Raw genomic sequence first — 18,193 nt, forward strand, 5'->3', positions numbered from 1 at the left:
TGGAATGCTCTCCCCAGGGAGGCTCACTTGGTGCCTTTGTTACATATCTTTAGGTGCCAGGAGAAAACCAGGCCTTGGGCTCATTAACATTCTATGGCCTTTTACGTGTGTTTGTGGGAGAGGGTTGTTGGTTTGTGTTTGTTTTATTATGTATTTTGTCTTCTCGTTTTCTATTTTTATGCTGTGATCCTTCCTGTGATCTTTGGAGGAAAGACGGCATACAAATTTAATGATTAAATAGAATAAAACACAAGAAAAACAAATAAAATAAAAGAACATGGGTGTGTTGCATCTTATTGGTTATATTTTCATGTAGCCCACACTTTAGCATAAGCTGAAGGGCCCATTTATCCATTTGACCCAAGTCCAGAATTCTCCCCTCGCATTCCCCAAAGTTTCCCACCACATCCAAAATGACAGTTGTGAAGAACGTCTTGAAACCAAAACCAAAGCCAACCTGCTGCTGTTGAATGCACTGCCAGGGTCCTTTTCAGAGTTAGCAATGGACATACTCAACTGTTACAACCGGAGTTTCCCTTTTGCAAAGCACCCTTCACAGGAAATACTCCCTGGGATTATTTGGGGGGGAGTCATGTGCTTTCAATATGCGCTGAATGTGCTTTGAATGTAGAGTGTGGGTCCACCCAGAAAATCACCCGGCTACCGATTCGACATTAGAAGCTGCCTTCTCTTGAGTCACCACGCGGGTGGTGCTGTGGGGTTAAACCACAGAGCCTAGGACAGGGGTCAGCAAACGTTTTCAGCAGGGGGCCGGACCACTGTCCCTCAGACCTTGTGGGGGGGCCAGACTATTTCTTTGGGGGGGGGATGAACGAATTCCTATGCCCCACAAATAACCCAGAGATACATTTTAAATAAAAGCACACATTCCACTCATGTAAAAACACGCTGATTCCCAGACCGTCCGCGGACCGGATTCAGAAGACGATTGGGCCAGATCCGGCCCCTGGGCCTTAGTTTGCCTACCCATGGCCTAGGACTTGCTGATCAGAAGGTCGGCGGTTCGAATCCCCGTGGCGGGGTGAGCTCCTGTTGCTTGGTCCCTGCTCCTGCCCACCTAGCAGTTCGAAAACATGTCAAAGTGCAAGTAGGTAAATAGGTACCGCTCCGCCGGGAAGGTAAACAGCGTTTCCGTGTGCTGCTCTGGTTCGCCAGAAGCAGCTTAGTCCTGCTGGCCACATGACCCGGAAGCTGTGCGCCGGCTCCCTCGGCCAGTAAAGCGAGATGAGCGCTGCAACCCCAGAGTCGGCCACGACTGGACCTAATGGTCCCTTTACCTTTACCTTCTCTTGAGTCAAACCATTGTTCCACAGAGCTTAGGGTTGTTCCTTCTGCTGCACCAACTGGAAGTGGCTGTCATGGGTTTCAGCCTGCAGGTGCCCTTGGGAACTGAAATTGGGACCGTCATATATATATATATATATATATATATATATATATATATATATATAATATTTTTATTAAATTTTCATCAAAAATAACAAAAACAAAACAAAAACACACAATAAGCAACACAATAACAACCACAAAGAAAATTGTACACAAAAACAATGTCAAATCCATAAAATGGGATTCTGTGAACCCTGTGACTCCCCCCGCCCCCGTTCCTTAAGTGTTCTACATTCCAAGCAGGTGCTCTACCACTTAACAACGATGCTTCCCAGTTCCAACGGGGCTTTCAGTATCGCCGGCTCAGGGCTGTGTCACATTCTGTTCTCACAGTGGCTGACCAGATGTCCTAATGAGAAGTCATCAAGCAGGATCTGAGCACAGAGACCCTGTGGTTTCTAGCAACCAGTATTCAGAAGCATTGGTGCCTCTGATTGTGCAAGCAGAGCAGAGCCATTGATGATCTCCTCCATGAATTTGTTTAATCCTCTTATAGGTTGGTGGTCATCACCTTGTAGGTGTGAGTTCCATAGTTTAACTCTGCGTGGAAAAGTCATTTCTTTTATCTGCCACGAATCTTCCAGCATTCAGCTTTATTAGATCTCCCTCGTGTTAGGTGAGGGGGAGAAAAACGTTTCTCTATCCATTTTCTCCATGCCACATATAATTTTATCATGGCACCTCTTCGTTTTCGTAAACTAAAAAGTCACAAAAGTTGCTACATTTCCGTGTTGGGGAATCATTTCACCCCTTGATCATTTCGGTTGCCCTTTTCTGAACTTTTCCCAGCTCTATGAAACTGAGAGCAGAGAGCCAGGTAAGAATTGCACCTTAGCTTCCTGCTCACCCAGTTTCTCAGCAGCCCACCTTCCTTCTGTCATGAAGGAGGGTCTCCATATCTCAGGCAACCTTCTGCAAAGGTTCAGGGGGGCTGATGCACCAAGCGCTGCCTTCTAGCAGCACCTCCACCTCCCTGTCCGCGAGAACACGTGGGTGACTCGCTCCCGTATCTGCCTCGTTCTCACCCCATAGACGATGGGGTTGAGCATGGGGGGCACGATGACGTAGAGGTTGGCCAGCAGGATGTGGATGCAGCTGGGGATGTTGTGGCCAAAGCGGTGGGTGAGGAAGGAGAAGAAGGCAGGCATGTAGAACATCAGGATGATGCAGATGTGGGAGCCGCAGGTGCGGAGAGCCTTGAGGCGGGCCTCCTTGGAGGAGAGCTGGAAGACGGCCCTGAGGATCAAGCCATATGACAAGGCAATGAGCACCACGTCCACCCCTGAGGACAGGAGGGTCGTCGTGAAGCCGTACCAGATGTTGATGGTGATGTCTCCACAGGCCAGGCGGGCAATGCCCATGTGTTCGCAGTAGGTGTGCTGCATGGTGCTGTGGCCACAGTAGGGCAGCCTCTTGAGGAGGAAGATGGGTGGGGACATGATGCACAGCCCCCTGACCACGGCCGCCAGGGCCACCTTCCCAATCACCGATGGGGTCAGGATGGCCATGTAGCGCAGCGGGTCACAGATGGCGACGTAGCGGTCAAAGGCCATGGCCAGCAGGATGGTGGACTCCGCGATGAAGCTGAAGTGGGTGAAGAACATCTGGGCAATGCAGGCGTCGAAGGAGATCTTCCTGGAGCCGAACCAGAAGATGGCCAACATCTCAGGCACAGTGACCGTGGACAGCAGGAGGTCCGACACAGAGAGCATGGCCAGGAAGAGGCACATGGGCTGGCGAAGGCTGTGGTCCGTGGCAATGAGGAAGAGGAGGAACGAGTTCCCCAGGAGGGCCACGACGTACATGAGGCAGAAGGGGACAGAAATCCACACGTGGGATGCCTCCATGCCAGGGATGCCGGTCAGGACAAATGTGACGGGGTCAAAGCTGCTGTCATTGAGAGCAGCCATGATGACGGAAGGCGAAAGGTCTTCTCCACTGGTGTCTCCTGCTCCTAGGGAGAGAGAAAGATGACAAAATCAATAGCCCGCAGGACCACATCAAGGAAGTAATAGCACCACTGGACTGTAAGCAGGAACAGAGGGAAGGAGAAGCAGCACCTTGAAGGGGTGTGTGTGTGTGTGTGTGTGTGTGTGTGTGTAATGCAAATCTTTAAATCTGTGTTAAATTTGAATGAATTTGTTGTGAATTTCTTAACAAAACTGGAAAACTAATAAAAATTATTTGGTAAAAGAAAAAGGTAACAGCACTCCTGTATTCTGCCTTGGTGAGTCCCCACCTGGACTCTGGTGTCCGGTTCTGGGCACCCCAGTTTCAGAAGGATATTTTCAAGCTGTGCAGAGGAGGGCAACCAGATGATCCAAGGTCTGGAGACCAAGCCTTATGAGGAACGGTTCAGGGAGTTGGAGATGTTTAGCCTGGAAAAAAAGGAGACTGAAAGGTGATAAGAAAGCCATCTTCAAATATCTGAAGGACTATCACATGGAAGATGGAGCAAGCTTGGCTTTTTGCTGTTTTGGAGGGCAGGACTCAAACTAATGGATCCAAATGACAAGAAAGGAGATTCTGGCTCAACATTTGGAAGAACTTTTTGACTGTAAAAGCCTTTTGGCGGTGGAATGGGCTCCCTTGGGAGGTTGTGGACTCTCATTCTTTGGTGGCTTTTAAGGTCCGTAATACTTAAAGCTCTGGTTTTCCCAGTACTGATGTATGGAAGTGAGAGCTGGACCCTAAAGAAGGCTGATCGCTGAAGAATTGATGCTTTTGAATTATGGTGCTGGAAGAGACTCTTGAGAGTACCATGGACTGCAAGAAGATCAAACCTATCCATTCTTAAGGAAATCAGCCCTGAGTACTCACTGGAAGGACAGATCCTGAAGCTGAGGCTCCAATACTTTGGCCACCTCATGAGAAGAGAAGACTCCCTGGAAAAGACCCTGATGTTGGGAAAGATGGAGGGCACAAGGAGAAGGGGATGACAGAGGACGAGATGGTGGGACCAGCATGAGTCTGACCAAACTGCGGGAGGCAGTGGAAGACAGAAGTGCCTGGCATGCTCTGGTCCATGGGGTCACGAAGAGTCGGACACGGCTAAACCACTAAACAACAACAACAAAGCAGAGGTTGGATGGTCACCCTCATTGCAGGGGGTCAGACTAAATGACCCTTGGTGTCCCTTTCAACCCTGCAATTCTATGATTCTGTTATTTTGTTTCAGCAAGCCGAATTGGTACATCTGTGGAAAGCCAGTATGAAGAGTTCCCTGATCCTGATTGTCCAGAGCTACAACAAGGGTTTGTTTGATAGCTGCCAGCGTTGGTCTCGCCTTTGACCTTTTCACACCTCTGGGCTCTCTTGATGCTTGGCACTTCCCCATCTGCTGCTTCTGGCCCCAGTGATAGACACAGACACAGCCTGTTGTTACAGCAGGAGGCAGAGGCAGCCTTTGGGGAAGCCTTTTGGAAGGGAAGGAGGGAGGGAGGGATGTCCAGAAATTAGAAACACAAGACGCATTTAGGTGTTCAGTTCCCTGCACAGCTTTTAAAAATGATTAACGAAATAATTATTTGGGTGCCCCAGGCTGTTCTAGACGTGTCCTGGAAACAGGGCAAAGGAACAAGTTCTGCACTCCCTGCCCACTTATCCCCAGCCGCTGAGACACACAAAGAATAAATCCTAGGAGCATTATAAGCCTCCCTGGGGGCCCCATGTTGTTGTCTTGGCCTGCTTCTCTGTGCGGCATCTAGCTGGGTCTCTTTGGCCTGTTTCAGCTGCCGGAGGTTCTCATGCAAGTAAGGGAAACTCTGCTTTCTCGCTGAATTCAGCCAGGCTTGAGTCCAGTCCTTCACTCTACCCAGTGCCAGAAGGTGGCTTTGAATAGGTCTCCCCGTAGCTCAAGAAGAATCCCATAATTGCACGTGACAAACAATGATATTTCATGGTCCTACTATCCATTCCCAGGGCCACACATGGAGCGGTCTCACAGAAGTCCGTTCCTGCCCTGAGTGTCCTCATCAGTTGGCAGCAGAGCCACGACGGGAAGGATCCTGGTGCCTCTGCACTGTCATTGCTCGGTGGGTGACCTTCGCAGCCAAGTGGGGATCTGAACCCTGGGGTCCCAGGTCCCTGTCTCTCAGGGCCAAGCATTGTCTGCTCCCCATCTCGGGCCAGTCATCCTGCCTCCACCAAACATAGGAATGTAGGAAGCTGACTGATACGGAGCCAGCCTCTTGGTCCATCTAGCTCAGGGGAGTCCAGCACACAGCCCAAGGGTCATAGGCGGCCCTCAAGGCCTTTCCGTGGCCCTCAACAACATTTGGTGCCTTTCCCAAACTGGTATGCAAGGCACTGGGCTTTGGGAAGGAAATATGAGAGCTCTGCCAGCGTCCTGGGACCTCCACTATGCCTGACAGAAAAACTGAGCCACATCCCTTCCCTTGCAGGGTTGCAGTGAGGATAGAACAAGCCTGAGGGGCAGCTGTTTAAGCACCTTGGGTTTTCTGGGCATGAAAGCAAAGCAACAAGCAGGACTTACTTTCAGGGTGGCTGCTCTTGAGTTCTCAGGGACTCTCCTTCGTGAGTGAAGGCCAGCTGGCTCGCCTTGAGCAGCAGGAGGTGAGGAAAATGCCTTTGCTAGGAAGAGAATGGGCTGGGGAAGGAAGTGGCACTGGTAGCAATGCTTCCGGACTGGGAATTCCAGCAAGGGGGGGGCGTGCTATGGGGAGCTCCCAGCTGCAGTGGGGCATCCAGGCTCCGAATTAAAGATTAACAGGACCTGTCTGAGCTCTTTCCTTCCTGCCTGCTCCTTTGGCATTTGCATGCCAAGGGATGGGAGTCCTCTGCAGTGCCATGGAAACCTCTGCCCGCCCACCCCCACCCTCGCCTTTCCCTGTCCGTGCCAGTCCCCTCTCCCTAAGACTGCCAGCAGAGCCCTTTGCGATGGAGGGAGAGAGGAGAACCATCTGCTGCCGAGGACTGGCGAAAGAGGCGCAGCCTGCTTAGCAACTGGGAAAGGGAGTGCCGGGTGAAGGGGACGTCCAGGCAGGATACCTACATAAGAACCTAGGAGGAACCTAGGAGGCCAATGGTTCATCTAGTTCCAGTGCTCTGTTCTCAAAGTAACCAGGGTTGTCCCATCCCCCCCACTGGAACTCAGTTCAGGCCCCTTTCAAGTGGGTGCCATTGCCATTATAAGAGAACAAGGGAGAAGTTCATGGTGAGTTCCGGCAGCTTTTTTTCTGGAAAAATTCCACAGGCAGTAACCAACAAGTTGCCCCCAGTGGGAAGCCCTCAGGCAGGATTCAAGAGATCTCTCCCTTTCTGCGTTTTCCAGCAACTGCCCTTCAGAAGCATCGCTGCCTTCAACCATCAATAGCCCTTTCCACCTCCATGAATTTTGAAATGTGGTTGTGAAGAAGAGCAGAGGTCGGGGAGAGAGAGAGAGAGAGAGAGAGAGAGAGAGAGCGCAGGGAGAGTTATTGGCACGGGGTGATGGCAGGGTCATGCACTGCCTTTGAGGGGTGCTGAGTCCCTGCAGGTCCTGAATTTTCTGGGAGGTGCCCCTTCATCATTGCCCAGGGAGCTTCTCTTGAGTGCCACCTGTGTCTGCAGAACAGACACCATTCTGAGCGTAGGTCAGCAAACCTTTTCAGCAGGGGGCCGGTCCACTGTCCCTCAGACCTTGTGGGGGGGCAGACTATATTTTGGGGGAGGGGGAATGAACGAATTCCTATGCCCCACAAATAACCCAGAGGTGCATTTTAAATAAAAGCACACATTCTACTCATGTAAAAACACGCTGGTTCCTGGACCATGCAAGGGCCGGATTCAGAAGGCAATTGGGCTGGATCCGGCCCCCGGGCCTTAGTTTGCCTACCCATGGCGTAGGATATGCAGTGTGGCAAACAGAGCTATTAGAAAAATGATCTCATAAGACCAAGGGGACAAGAGGACAAAAGGACGACGACCATTTTCATGCTATTGGGCATGATTTTATTGTACAAATGAATAATGAAGCACACAGATGCGCCTTCAGCATATAATATGGTCTGGCTTGTATGAATGTGTCTTATCATCATCATAATTTTTGACCCATTACAATCTGACTCCTTCAGAGAAACAGTTAGTAATGAAATAGCTGCAATAATAAGAGAAAACCAGTGGGTTATAATTTATCCAATTCAGATCTGAAGCGGGTTTCATGTATATGCAAAAATTCGTTTATGATGTCTCATTATCCTGCATTTTGTTGATTTTTTAATGTTGATATTAGTTATAGCTTTTGCATTTTAAGCTGTCTTTCTATTGACAATTCCACCAAAAATTCAGCAAAAAACCCAACTGTAATAAAAAGGATGTGGTGGTTTGATACTGCAGATTGAGCTCCATCCCAATTAAATTTCATTTCATTTATTTTATAAAATTTACACAGTGCTTGATTGTAAACAACAACTACAGGCAAAAATAAAATAAAATAACTAAACACGTGCCTGGAATCCTCAGCGCCACTTCCCAGGCCGCCAGAGCAGCTGAACCAGGCACTCACGGATCTGCTTGGTTTTCACCCCATAGACAATGGGGTTCAGCATAGGGGGCACAGTGACAAAGACGTTGGCCAGCAGGATGTGAGCAGGGCGAGGGATGCTGTTGGCTGCAAACCTGTACGCGAAGATGGAGAAGAAGGCTGGGACATAAAACATCAGGATGACGCAGACATGGGAGCCACAGGTCCCCAGGGCTTTGGCCCGGGCGTCTCTGGACGGGAGGCGGAAGACGGCACGGAGGATCAAAGCGTACGAAACGGCGATCAAAACTGTGTCGACCCCCGTGGTCAAGAGAGCCACAGTCAGTCCATACCAGATGTTGAGCGTGATATCGGCGCAGGCCAGCCTAACGATGCCCATGTGCTCACAGAAGGTGTGGGAAATGACGTTGCAGCCGCAGAAGGGCAGCCGCAGTAGGAGGAAGGTCAAGGAGGCCATCAGGCAGAAGGCCCTCACCACTGCAGCCACCAAGATCCTCACAATCCACGAGGGTGTCAGCACAGTGGTGTAGCGTAGCGGGTCGCAGATGGCAACGTAACGGTCATACGCCATCGCCAGGAGAATGGCCGACTCGGCTACAAAAAGGAAGTGGATGATGAACATCTGGGTGACGCAGGACCCAAAGGCGATCTCCCGGGCGTGGAACCAGAAGATGCTGAGGGTCTTGGGCATGGTGGTGGTGCACAGTGTCACGTCGGCCACGGCCAGCATGGCCAGGAAGAGGAACATGGGCTCGTGGAGGCTGCGCTCCTTGGCGATGATGAAGAGGAGGAGGCCGTTGCCCAGGAGAGCGAGGAGATACATGAAGCAGAAGGGAATGGAGATCCACATCTGAGATTCCTCCAGGCCTTCCACGCCAACCAGGATGCACTTGGCGATGGTGAAGCTGGAGCGATTGACAGCTGCCATGGCAGGGAGACGTTTCTCTCTTGATGGCCCTGTGAAAATGGAAGGAAGTGCAAGCATCAGCCAGGTGAGCAGCCATTGGCTCCCCCTGCCCAGCAGCATCCAGCGCATGATCTGTAGACACACATTCACACATTCTGCATCCACCCAGGTCCTCCCACCATTGAGCTGTGAGTCGGCTGAGGTACATTGGGAGGTCTGAGGCAGAGGAGACTTCAGAATGCCCCCTTGCTCAACCTTCCATTAGCTGCCATGTGTGGGATGTGACATAAGCAGTCAAATGCAACATTTCCTGTTTGCCCAGAGTGGACTTACAGGGGGGATGTTGCTCCAGCCAGGGGCACTTCCTGTTACACCTGGTCTGGAGCATCCTTCCTTTGCATGTGGCCAGGTAGGTGGACGTGACCCTTCCAGACCCCACAAACTTCAATCATGTTGCCTCTTCCTCATATTTGCTCTAAACTAAAAAGTCCCAAATCCTCCTGCAACCTTTCCAAATATGGGAAGTTATTGCCGCGTCTCTCGGATCCTTTTCTTCACCCCTTTCTGGACCTTTTCCAACTTTGCAACCTCATTCTCAAGGGGAGGCGTCCAGATCTGTACACCCTACGGCATTGCAAAGTAAATTCATAAAATGGCATTACAATAGCGTCCCCTTTATTTCCCACCCCTTTCCTAATTAATCCTGGCATGGGCTGCGGAGCTCATACCTTTGATCCAGTCACTCTGTTTGGATAAGAAACAGATGAGAAGTGCACTTACGGCAAGTGCAGAAACCAAAGAAAAACAATATAAACTCTACCAGTTCCTTGGTGCAGATGACCTAGTGAGTTGACCCAGGAAAGCTCTGGGTGGGGCTACCTTTGAAGGTGACCCGGAAACTACAACTAATCCAGAATGCGGCAGCTAGACTGGTGACTGGGAGCGGCCGCCGAGACCACATAACACTGGTCTTGAAAGACCTACATTGGCTCCCAATACGTTTCCAAGCACAATTCAAAGTATTGGTGCTGACCTTTCAAGCCCTAAATGGCCTCAGTCCAGTAGACCTGAAGGAGCATCTCCACCCCCATTGTTCTACCCGGACACTGAGGTCCAGCTCCAAGGGCCTTCTGGCAGTTCCCTCGCTGTGAGAAGCCAAGTTACAGGGAACCAGGCAGAGGGCCTTCTCGGTGGTGGTGCCCGCCCTGTGGAATGCCCTCCCACCAGATGTCAAGGCAATAAACAACTACTTTACTTTTAAAAGACAACTGAAAGCGGCCCTGTTTAGGGAAGCTTTTAATGTCTGATGCTGTATTGTTTTTAGTATTCGGTTGGAAGCTGCCCAGAGTGGCTGGGGAAACCCAGCGGGGTATTATTGTTGTTGTTATTATTATTATTATTATTATTATTATTATTATTATTATTATATAAGAGGAATCTGCTGGATCACCTTGTCCAGCCTCCTGTTCTCACAGTGGCCAACCAGATACCCCAATGGGGAAGCAGGACCTGAGCACAAGAACAGCTCTCCCTTCCTGGGGTTTCCAGCAACTGGCACTCAGGAGCGTTGCTGCTTCTGAGGGTGCCTAAGAGCCATTTATAGCCCTCACTTCCTCCATGAATTTGCCTAATCTTCTTTTAAGGCCATCTAGGCAGGAGGCCATCACTACCTCTTGTGAGAGGGAGATAAGAAGGAATTTCTCTTATCTGTCCTGAATCCTCACCATCTTCTATCCTGCCAATGCCCGTCCTCTGGGAGTGTTTGCCTGCTTGCTCTTGCCAGGCGGTTCTGTCATTCCCCTTACCTCAGTCACCCAAAAGGTCATGCAACGTCTTCCTGCTTTTAGCAAGCATAAGGCAATCAACAGTCCGATCCGGGACTTTGCAGCCCTGATGGAAGATGGACCTCAAAGCGGCTTCTCCAGAGCACTTCATAAGAAGGCAGCCACTAATGGTCAGCAAACGGGGGAAATTTATATGTCTTCTTCCTCCTCCCTACCTCAGAGTCCCAGGAGAGGACCTGCAGACAGCAGAAGTCCAGAGGGAGAGAGTCGGTTGCAGTAAATGAAAGGGCAGGGACATCATTTATCCCGAGAGCTTCAGGGCTGAGCAGGGATTTCAGTAGCAACTCCTATGTTCAAAAGCAACAGAGCATCCCCCAAAGAGGTCCCTACTCACTCTCCCCAGTTCTGCAAGTGAAGTCCAGAGCTACAGAACTGCTAGGTTCAGTTATTTTCTTATTGCACACTAACACTTCTCTGCTTTAAGGGGGGGGGGGGATGAGCCAAGGTTCAGCTCCAGTTTCTGCTGCTTTCAAAACTGTGAGGAATACCAAGTTAAGGGTCAGAATTCAATCACGCACCAAGACCTCACACCCTCCCTCTTGGCCAGGTTTAGTAAAGGTAAAGGTACCCTGACCATTAGGTCCAGTCGTGGCCGACTCTGGGGTTACGGCGCTCATCTCGCTTTACTGGCCGAGGGAGCCGGCGTACAGCTTCCGGGTCATGTGGCCAGCAGGCCTAAGCCACTTCTGGCAAACCAGAGCAGTGCACAGAAATGCCATTTACCTTCCCGCCAGAGTGGTACTTATTTATCTACTTGCACTTGCCGTGCTTTCAAACTGCTAGGTTGGCAGGAGCAGGGACCGAGCAACGGGAGCTCACTCCGCCACGGAGATTCGAACCCTGACCTTCTGATTAGCAAGTCCTAGGCTTTGTGGTTTAACCCACAGCGGCACCCGCGTCCCTTGGCCAGGTTTGGGTTGTAGCAATTCCTTCTGGGAGACAGAGCGCCTTGTATACACTAGCTGGATCAGGACATTTTATTGCCCCCGCTGGCCATCTTAGATGGGCCCAGGTTGGCGTGGGGCATCTGAACCTGGGAAAGCCAAGTCTTTCCTGGTGGGGGGCCCAGAATGTCACCTCCTAAGCAAAGGGCAGGACAGAAGGACCTTGCCTGCTTTTCCACCATCTCCCAGCTTCCATGGACTTGCATTCTTGCCAATCTGGCACTCCCCAATACTCTCCTATCTTTTGGAGCTGCCACATTAAAGCTTGCTTTGTAGCCCAACAGCTTGCAAATTTGTCACACATTCTGCCACATGCGCACACCTGAGATGTGGCCAAATCTCCTTCCCACTTGATAGAACGATGCAGTTGCCCAAACTACAGGAGAACAGGAGGGCGGCCCTTGGGCAGAGTGCTGGAACCAGTTAGATCCTGTCAGATCTGGATGGTGGCATTGGTAGTGTACATAATTCCATGTGTCAATTTATGGCTATCAATAAAATTTTGGACCCATCTACCACCTGCTAGCTTCACAACCTGAAGTGTTGACATAAGCACTATCTCAACAAGGAAACACTATTTATTGATTAGGGACAATCCCAGAAATGACTATAAATTAGTGGTTTGGTCTCCAGTTCCACAAGACAACATCGGCGGACTGTGGAGAAGATGGGTGGGCCAACTTCAAGGTCCCTGCTCTTCCTCCTCATCCATGGCATCTGTGTGGCCAGCATGAGCACCACCATGAGCATTACCACAGAAAGTGAGGTAAGGAGAGGATCCCATGGGTCATGGCAACAGGGACAAGGGGAGAGAGGAGACACAATAGCCAGAAAACAGGAAGGAGGCTGGAGACACAGACCTGCTTGCTCTGTGCTGGAGCCAAAGCTGTGACTGATGGGGAGCAAGATCCGTTGAGGTGTTAATGCTGAGATCCCCCCCCCCATCTTATACTCAGGTTGTATGCATGTTTAAATAAAACCCTATTTCCTAAAGACACCACTGTCTCCACTGACCATTCTAAGGAGACCGAATTTAGCTAAGCAACTGGAACCCCCTGGAGTCTTTCACTGCTCAGAGGTGCTGTCTAAAAATAAACTAGAAGGTCTTAAAGCATCTAAGATTCTAAAACAAAAACCCTGCATGAACATGCAAGGTTTAAAAAGAAACCTGCAGTCCAGTAAGAAGTTCTTAGGAAGCCCTTGCTCACATCCTACTTTGGAAAAAGACACTGGGTGGTAGTCAACTAAAGGAATGCATGAGCAGAACTTCTCCCACTTGCACATTGGGACTTCCTCCCCTATTCTCTCCCCATGGGTGCCCCACATCATCCCCAGATATGCTCTGGAGTGTTGAAGGAACGCCCAGAACAGATTTAGGGGGTGCAGAGGGGGAGGGAAGAGGAGAAGTCCCATTGTACAGCAGCAGATGTTCTCAATGCCACATTGACTACCTTCCGTCATGTGTCATCATCACTGCCTTGCCACCCTGATCCATCCTCTGGCAATCTCCTGATTAGACTACCGCGATGTGCTGTGCATGGGCTTCCCTTTGAAGACTGCTCAGAAACTTGAAATAACTTCCCATGTGGTGTTTGTGTTTTCCTCTGGTAGACAATGGTTACAGAAGCCCCATTTCAGAGCGTCTTTTCCCGACTGCCCAGCTGGAAAGCGACATCTACCACAGCCTCCCAGGTAGGAAACAATCTTGCTGTTCAATGGCGATGTGCACAGAAAGATGGGTTGACGCTGAGGAGGTTCTGCCTTGAACTCTCATGAGAGTCAAGCGGAATCAGAAGCCATGGGCAGATAATTTTGGAAACGGTGAGCGGGGAACGAGAACGCCTGTCTTTCACAGGTTGAATAGCATTGGTGGAATCAAGAAAAAAACACTCTTGGTACTTCTGTGCAAACAAACCACCTCGGTTTCGCTTTGGGACAGCAAAAGCCACAGGTTGCTGGGAATCACAGGTGTGGGGAAACCTCTGCTTGTAGACTACCTGTTGGGGCACCTGGTTGGCCACTGGGAGAAGAACAGGGTGCTGTGCTCAGGGGGCCAAATGCCCTAGTCCAGCTGCAAAACTCCTTGGGTGTTCTTACCCTTGCCCTCCTTGCTCTTGCAGCTGGTCTCACGTGTCAATGGCTCTGTGGACGATCGCGGGATATGCCAATGCTCCGTGTTCCTGCCAGAAGACGCTTTCCCTGCCCAGCAGGTGGAGGCCCTTGAAAAGCTGGCGGGGTCGCTCTCGGAGAGGTTCAACAAGGAGCTTTCCAAGGTAAAGGAGGACTTGATTTTAGGAATGCAGGCCTTGGGCCTTCTTAACCACTAAATGCCAAGAAATTGGTATTCCATTCCCAATGAAATGTAGGAGGATGCAGTGCCGTGTATATGATCAACACATTGTATCTTGAGCCCTGCATTGCAGGGGGTTGGGCTAGATGACCCTTGGGGTTCCTTCCAACTCTACAATTATATGATTCTATGATTAGCTAATAAAGCAAAACCTGCCGCTGGGCATGACTTGCAGTTCTTTTCTCATATTCATATTTCCTGAGTTAATGTATCATTTGTTCATTCCTTGCCCATTCCTGCCCCCAGATCTGCCCCAAACAAGACCATATTCTAGGGATGAAATAAGTTATGCAAGTCAGCTAAAGGCAAAGGGACCCCTGACCATTAGGTCCAGTCGTGGCTGACTCTGGGGTTGCGGCGCTCATCTCACTTTACTGGCCGAGGGAGCCAGCGTACAGCTTCCGGGTCATGTGGCCAGCATGACTAAGCCACTTCTGGCGAACCAGAGCAGCGCACGGAAATGCCATTTACCTTCCCCCCGGAGCGGTACCTATTGATCTACTTGCACTGCGTGCTTTCGAACTGCTAGGTTGGCAGGAGTTGGGACTGAACAATGGGAGCTCACCCCATCATGGGAATTCAAACAGCCGACCTTCTGATCGGCAAGTCCTAGGCTCTGTGGTTTAACCCACAGCGCCACCTGCGTCCCTAATTATGCAAGTCAAATAGTTGGTTATTAAGATTAAGACAGCTTTGCTGGAGTAGTTGTCACTCAAAACAAGACTGAATAGGCCAACTCTACGATCCCACCAGGACCCCTCTTTCTTTTGGAGAAACATCTGCCTCTTTCTGGAAGCAGGCCTCTCTTCTCCTCTCCTTCCAAATTTCCTCCATCCTCACCTTGACCACTTACTTTCATGACTTTTTACCTTATCTAGTTTGCCAGTCGTGCTTAGCCTTGAACACCAGAGCAAAAGCAGCTCCCCTCATGTGAAATCTTGAGAAAAGAAGGAGAGAGGTGCTCCAGTTTAAGAGTGGGAGGAGAACATGAATGGGCCAGTTCAGTAAAGGGGCGCTCATCAGTTCCTTCCCTTCTCTCCCTGCCTGGCTTCTCCTCCTCCCTCTTCCTGTAGGTGACCGAGTATATGAAGATTGTGGATGTCTATGGCCATAAGCTCTTCAACCTCACGCAACGGGTGGAGGAGATGCACAAGAGCCAAACCTCCTACACGGAGCTGGATTTCGAGGTCCTGAAGCTGGAGATCCAGGAGATGGAGAGTCTAGTGGTTCAGTTGAAGGCCTCCATGGGAGAGAGCAATGTGGTGGTCCAACAGCTCTATGTGGAGGTGAGGCTGGATCAGACAGACAGACAGACAGACAGATGGATAGGTTTTATCTTTTGGGAAATATAAAAGACCCAAATAGAGCATAGAAATGTTTTAAATAAAATAAAAAGGCACATATTAGAAAGGCAGAAGGACATCAGTGTGCCTGCATTAATTCAGGTTGTCCCTGAGTTGACAAAGGGGGTTGCCAGTGGGGAATGGCCAGGAGACGGAGACAGGAGTTGCAGCCCAACAATATCAGGAGGGCAACATGTTGGTCACCAGATCTGTATCCTTCCTTTTCTCTTCAGATTAAGAACATGAGCCTGATGGTGGCTCATCTGGAGAATCTGGACAAGAACAATGTCCTGGCCATCCGACGGGAGATCCTGGCCCTGAAGCAACGGCTGAAGGAATGTGAAGAGCCAGGCTCTGGTCAACTGGTTCCACCAGGTCAGCAGGGCTTCTAAGACAGTCTGTGGGAGACAGTGGAGGCCCTCAGCACTGCTTGGGACTTTGGGGTGGGGGAAGCCTGGGGATTGGAGCACATTCATTGGTCTCGTATGGCTGGTTTCTAGCTGCTTCCACAGTTCTTGGGTCATTGCATACCTAACTAAATCCTCCCCACGCCCCACCATAAACCATGGGTGAAGATCCTCTTCACAATTTCCTGGAATTTGCAAAGTGACAAAGTGTGCGTTGAACGAGCAGCTAATGGGAAGACATGCAAACCAGGGCAAATGATCCTGCACCATAAATAGGTTGTTTGAAGTTCTACATGGAGGAAACATAATGTATGTGTCTGCAAGGATCTGGGCCTGTCATAGGGCATGATGGGCTTCCTTCATGGAGTGGAAAGAAGAGAGTCAGCATGAAGTGGGGGAAAAGGTGAAGGAAGTATGGGATGTTTGAGGTTTTTGACCAGTAATGCTGCCTTTCCTGTAAAGCGAGTTTCTTTTGGTTCCTTATTAAATGACTTGCAATGACTTTGTCATTCCTATAAAAGCTGTTAAGCTCTGAATGGCAGTAGAAACACCCTTTCCATCAGCTCAGAAGATTGCCTAGCTGGTGGGGTTTTCTCCAGCTCAATTGCATTGACTTAATCAGAAGAGTCTTGAAAACAGACTTCTTAAACCCAAGCAGACTTTTACCCTAAACCACAATGTGAAGGCTTAATGTTTCTCTCACCATGTTCATGTCTCCCAGTAGTTTCAAATCATCTTCTCTTTCTCTGTTTGGTTCTAGGCTTCTGCAACCACAGTGGCCTTGTGAACATCAGCAAGCCACACCTCCACAGCTGGAACTGGAGAGGGTCTGGCTACCGGTATGGTGTCTGGGGCAAAGGCTACTCTCCAGGCAGCCCTACAAGTGAAGCCTATTGGGTGGCCCCAATGTATGATGAAAGGAACATGCAGACAATTGATCTTTACTCATCCTATGAAAACCTATTATTTTATGCACCATCTAAGAGACTTAGTCTATCTGGGCAAGGAAGTGGAGCAACAGTATACAAGAATTTCCTGTACTTTAATTACTACAACACCAATCAGATGTATAAATTAGAATTGACCTCTAACACTGTGGTTTTGAAAAGCACGATCACAGGGGCTGCCTACAACAACCGCTTTTCCTATGCAGGGACGGCTTGGCAAGATATAGACTTGGTTGTGGATGAAAGTGGGTTGTGGGCCATTTATTCCACAGAGGCAAACACAGGGAACATCGTGATTAGCAAAATAAACGAGGACACCCTCCAGATGCAGAAGACCTGGTTCACACGGCAGTACAAGCCATCTGTGACAAGTGCCTTCATCATCTGCGGAGTCCTGTACGTCACTCGGTCTCTGAACACACATCAAGAGGAGATCTTCTATACATTTGACACAAACACGGGGAAGGAGGGCCGGATTAGCATAGTGCTGGAGAAGCCTTTTGGTACAGTGCGGGGGGTTGACTACCACCCAACAGACCGCAAACTGTATCTGTACAATGATGGCTTCTTGGTTTCTTACAACCTGGTGTTCCAGCTAGCCTCTCCATGAAAGAAACACTACAGTTCTATGATTCTTAACTTCCTTTTCTTTGCAATCTTCTCTGCTGACCAATCATGTCCATGATTACAATTAAAAAAACAATCTAACAAGTGAAATGTGGATGTAAAATTGGATCAAATAAAAGTCCATTGTAACTGCAAAGATTAATGGTGTGTGTGTCCTTCAGGCATTGCAATCATTGGGTCAACGAGTGTCAGTGTAGGCTGAGTCAAAAGTAAGTCCCGCTGAGTACACTGCGGTTTATTCCCAGGTATGTGGATTGAGGATGGCAGCCTAGTTACATCTTACTAGCTTGAGCAGAATCTTAGGTTTCAGAGCATGTACAGAGTTCCATGCAACACAAAGGTATTGAGAGAGACAGCATCTTTCTGGAAGAAAAGGTCCACGATTAAAGCCTCACAGATTTATGGGAATATGAGACTAGATGAATCTGGCCTTTTTACCAAGATAGACTGTGGTTTTGTCCAATGGTGAGTTACACCTGATTTCTGATGTAAACAGTCTTTGCAGCCATGCTAAGAGGCTACCTCCACTTTCCTAACGACACTGCAATTATGTTTGAAAGGTGGACAGTTAGCATTTGTGAGCAAAAAGTGGGGAAGCATATCTAGAAACAAAACATTGAACAGCTATCTATTTGTGGTTTATGGCAGCGGTGTGTAAATCCCAGGTGCTCTAGGTGGCAGTCTTCAGCTACATTTGAATACATGGGTTTGTCATAGGAACCCTCTACCACCATCAGAATTCCCTACTCTCAGGTGGGGTGTGTGAGAGTTATGAGACCCAAGAGAGATGGGAGAGATAAGAAGCCAGCTGGACGAGGAGGCAGGAGGAATCCAGGGCTAGCGAAGGAGAGTGAGACACCTCAGGGGAAAAGCTTGAGAGCTGGCAGAAATGGGGGTGAGAGGTGAGGGCAGAAGAGATGGAGGGTGATT

The 18,193-nt window shown here is 49.6% G+C and overlaps 3 protein-coding genes across 3 annotated transcripts; 1 reads left to right on the plus strand and 2 right to left on the minus strand.

The window, feature by feature from the left end:
* Positions 1 to 1,620: 1,620 nt before the first annotated feature.
* LOC308475292 (olfactory receptor 52B2-like) lies at positions 1,621 to 5,978 on the minus strand. The gene is made up of 2 exons (XM_081002357.1): positions 5,906 to 5,978; positions 1,621 to 3,364 (listed from the first exon to the last, which is right to left on the minus strand). The coding sequence occupies exon 2, from the start codon at positions 3,318 to 3,320 to the stop codon at positions 2,364 to 2,366; it is 957 nt and encodes a 318-aa protein (XP_080858483.1). The 5' UTR covers positions 3,321 to 3,364; positions 5,906 to 5,978; the 3' UTR covers positions 1,621 to 2,363.
* Positions 5,979 to 7,652: 1,674 nt separating this feature from the next.
* On the minus strand, positions 7,653 to 8,845 carry LOC308475295 (olfactory receptor 52B2-like). The gene has a single exon (XM_081002363.1). It carries the CDS (start codon positions 8,820 to 8,822, stop codon positions 7,869 to 7,871), a length of 954 nt encoding a protein of 317 aa, XP_080858489.1. The 5' UTR covers positions 8,823 to 8,845; the 3' UTR covers positions 7,653 to 7,868.
* A 3,390-nt stretch (positions 8,846 to 12,235) lies between these two features.
* Positions 12,236 to 17,384, plus strand: LOC308475195 (olfactomedin-4-like). Its single transcript, XM_081002199.1, has 6 exons — positions 12,236 to 12,355; positions 13,201 to 13,281; positions 13,710 to 13,862; positions 15,013 to 15,225; positions 15,516 to 15,657; positions 16,450 to 17,384. Exons 1-6 carry the CDS (start codon positions 12,257 to 12,259, stop codon positions 17,244 to 17,246), a joined length of 1,485 nt encoding a protein of 494 aa, XP_080858325.1. The 5' UTR covers positions 12,236 to 12,256; the 3' UTR covers positions 17,247 to 17,384.
* The last annotated feature ends 809 nt before the right edge of the window (positions 17,385 to 18,193 follow it).

Source organism: Podarcis pityusensis (assembly GCF_964106645.2).
Source record: "Podarcis pityusensis genome assembly, chromosome: 4".
Classification (NCBI taxonomy): Eukaryota; Metazoa; Chordata; class Lepidosauria; order Squamata; family Lacertidae; genus Podarcis; species Podarcis pityusensis.

What these genes read in the sequence shown, in the direction of transcription:
- LOC308475295 (XM_081002363.1), bottom strand. Translation starts at nt 8,822, where the DNA reads ATGGCAGCTGTCAATCGCTCCAGCTTCACCATCGCCAAGTGCATCCTG.
- LOC308475195 (XM_081002199.1), top strand. Translation starts at nt 12,257, where the DNA reads ATGGGTGGGCCAACTTCAAGGTCCCTGCTCTTCCTCCTCATCCATGGC. An exon ending in TCAACAAGGAGCTTTCCAAG is followed by an intron (nt 13,863 to 15,012) that starts GTAAAGGAGGAC and finishes CTCTTCCTGTAG; the next exon opens with GTGACCGAGTATATGAAGAT. An exon ending in TGGTCAACTGGTTCCACCAG is followed by an intron (nt 15,658 to 16,449) that starts GTCAGCAGGGCT and finishes GTTTGGTTCTAG; the next exon opens with GCTTCTGCAACCACAGTGGC.
- LOC308475292 (XM_081002357.1), bottom strand. Translation starts at nt 3,320, where the DNA reads ATGGCTGCTCTCAATGACAGCAGCTTTGACCCCGTCACATTTGTCCTG.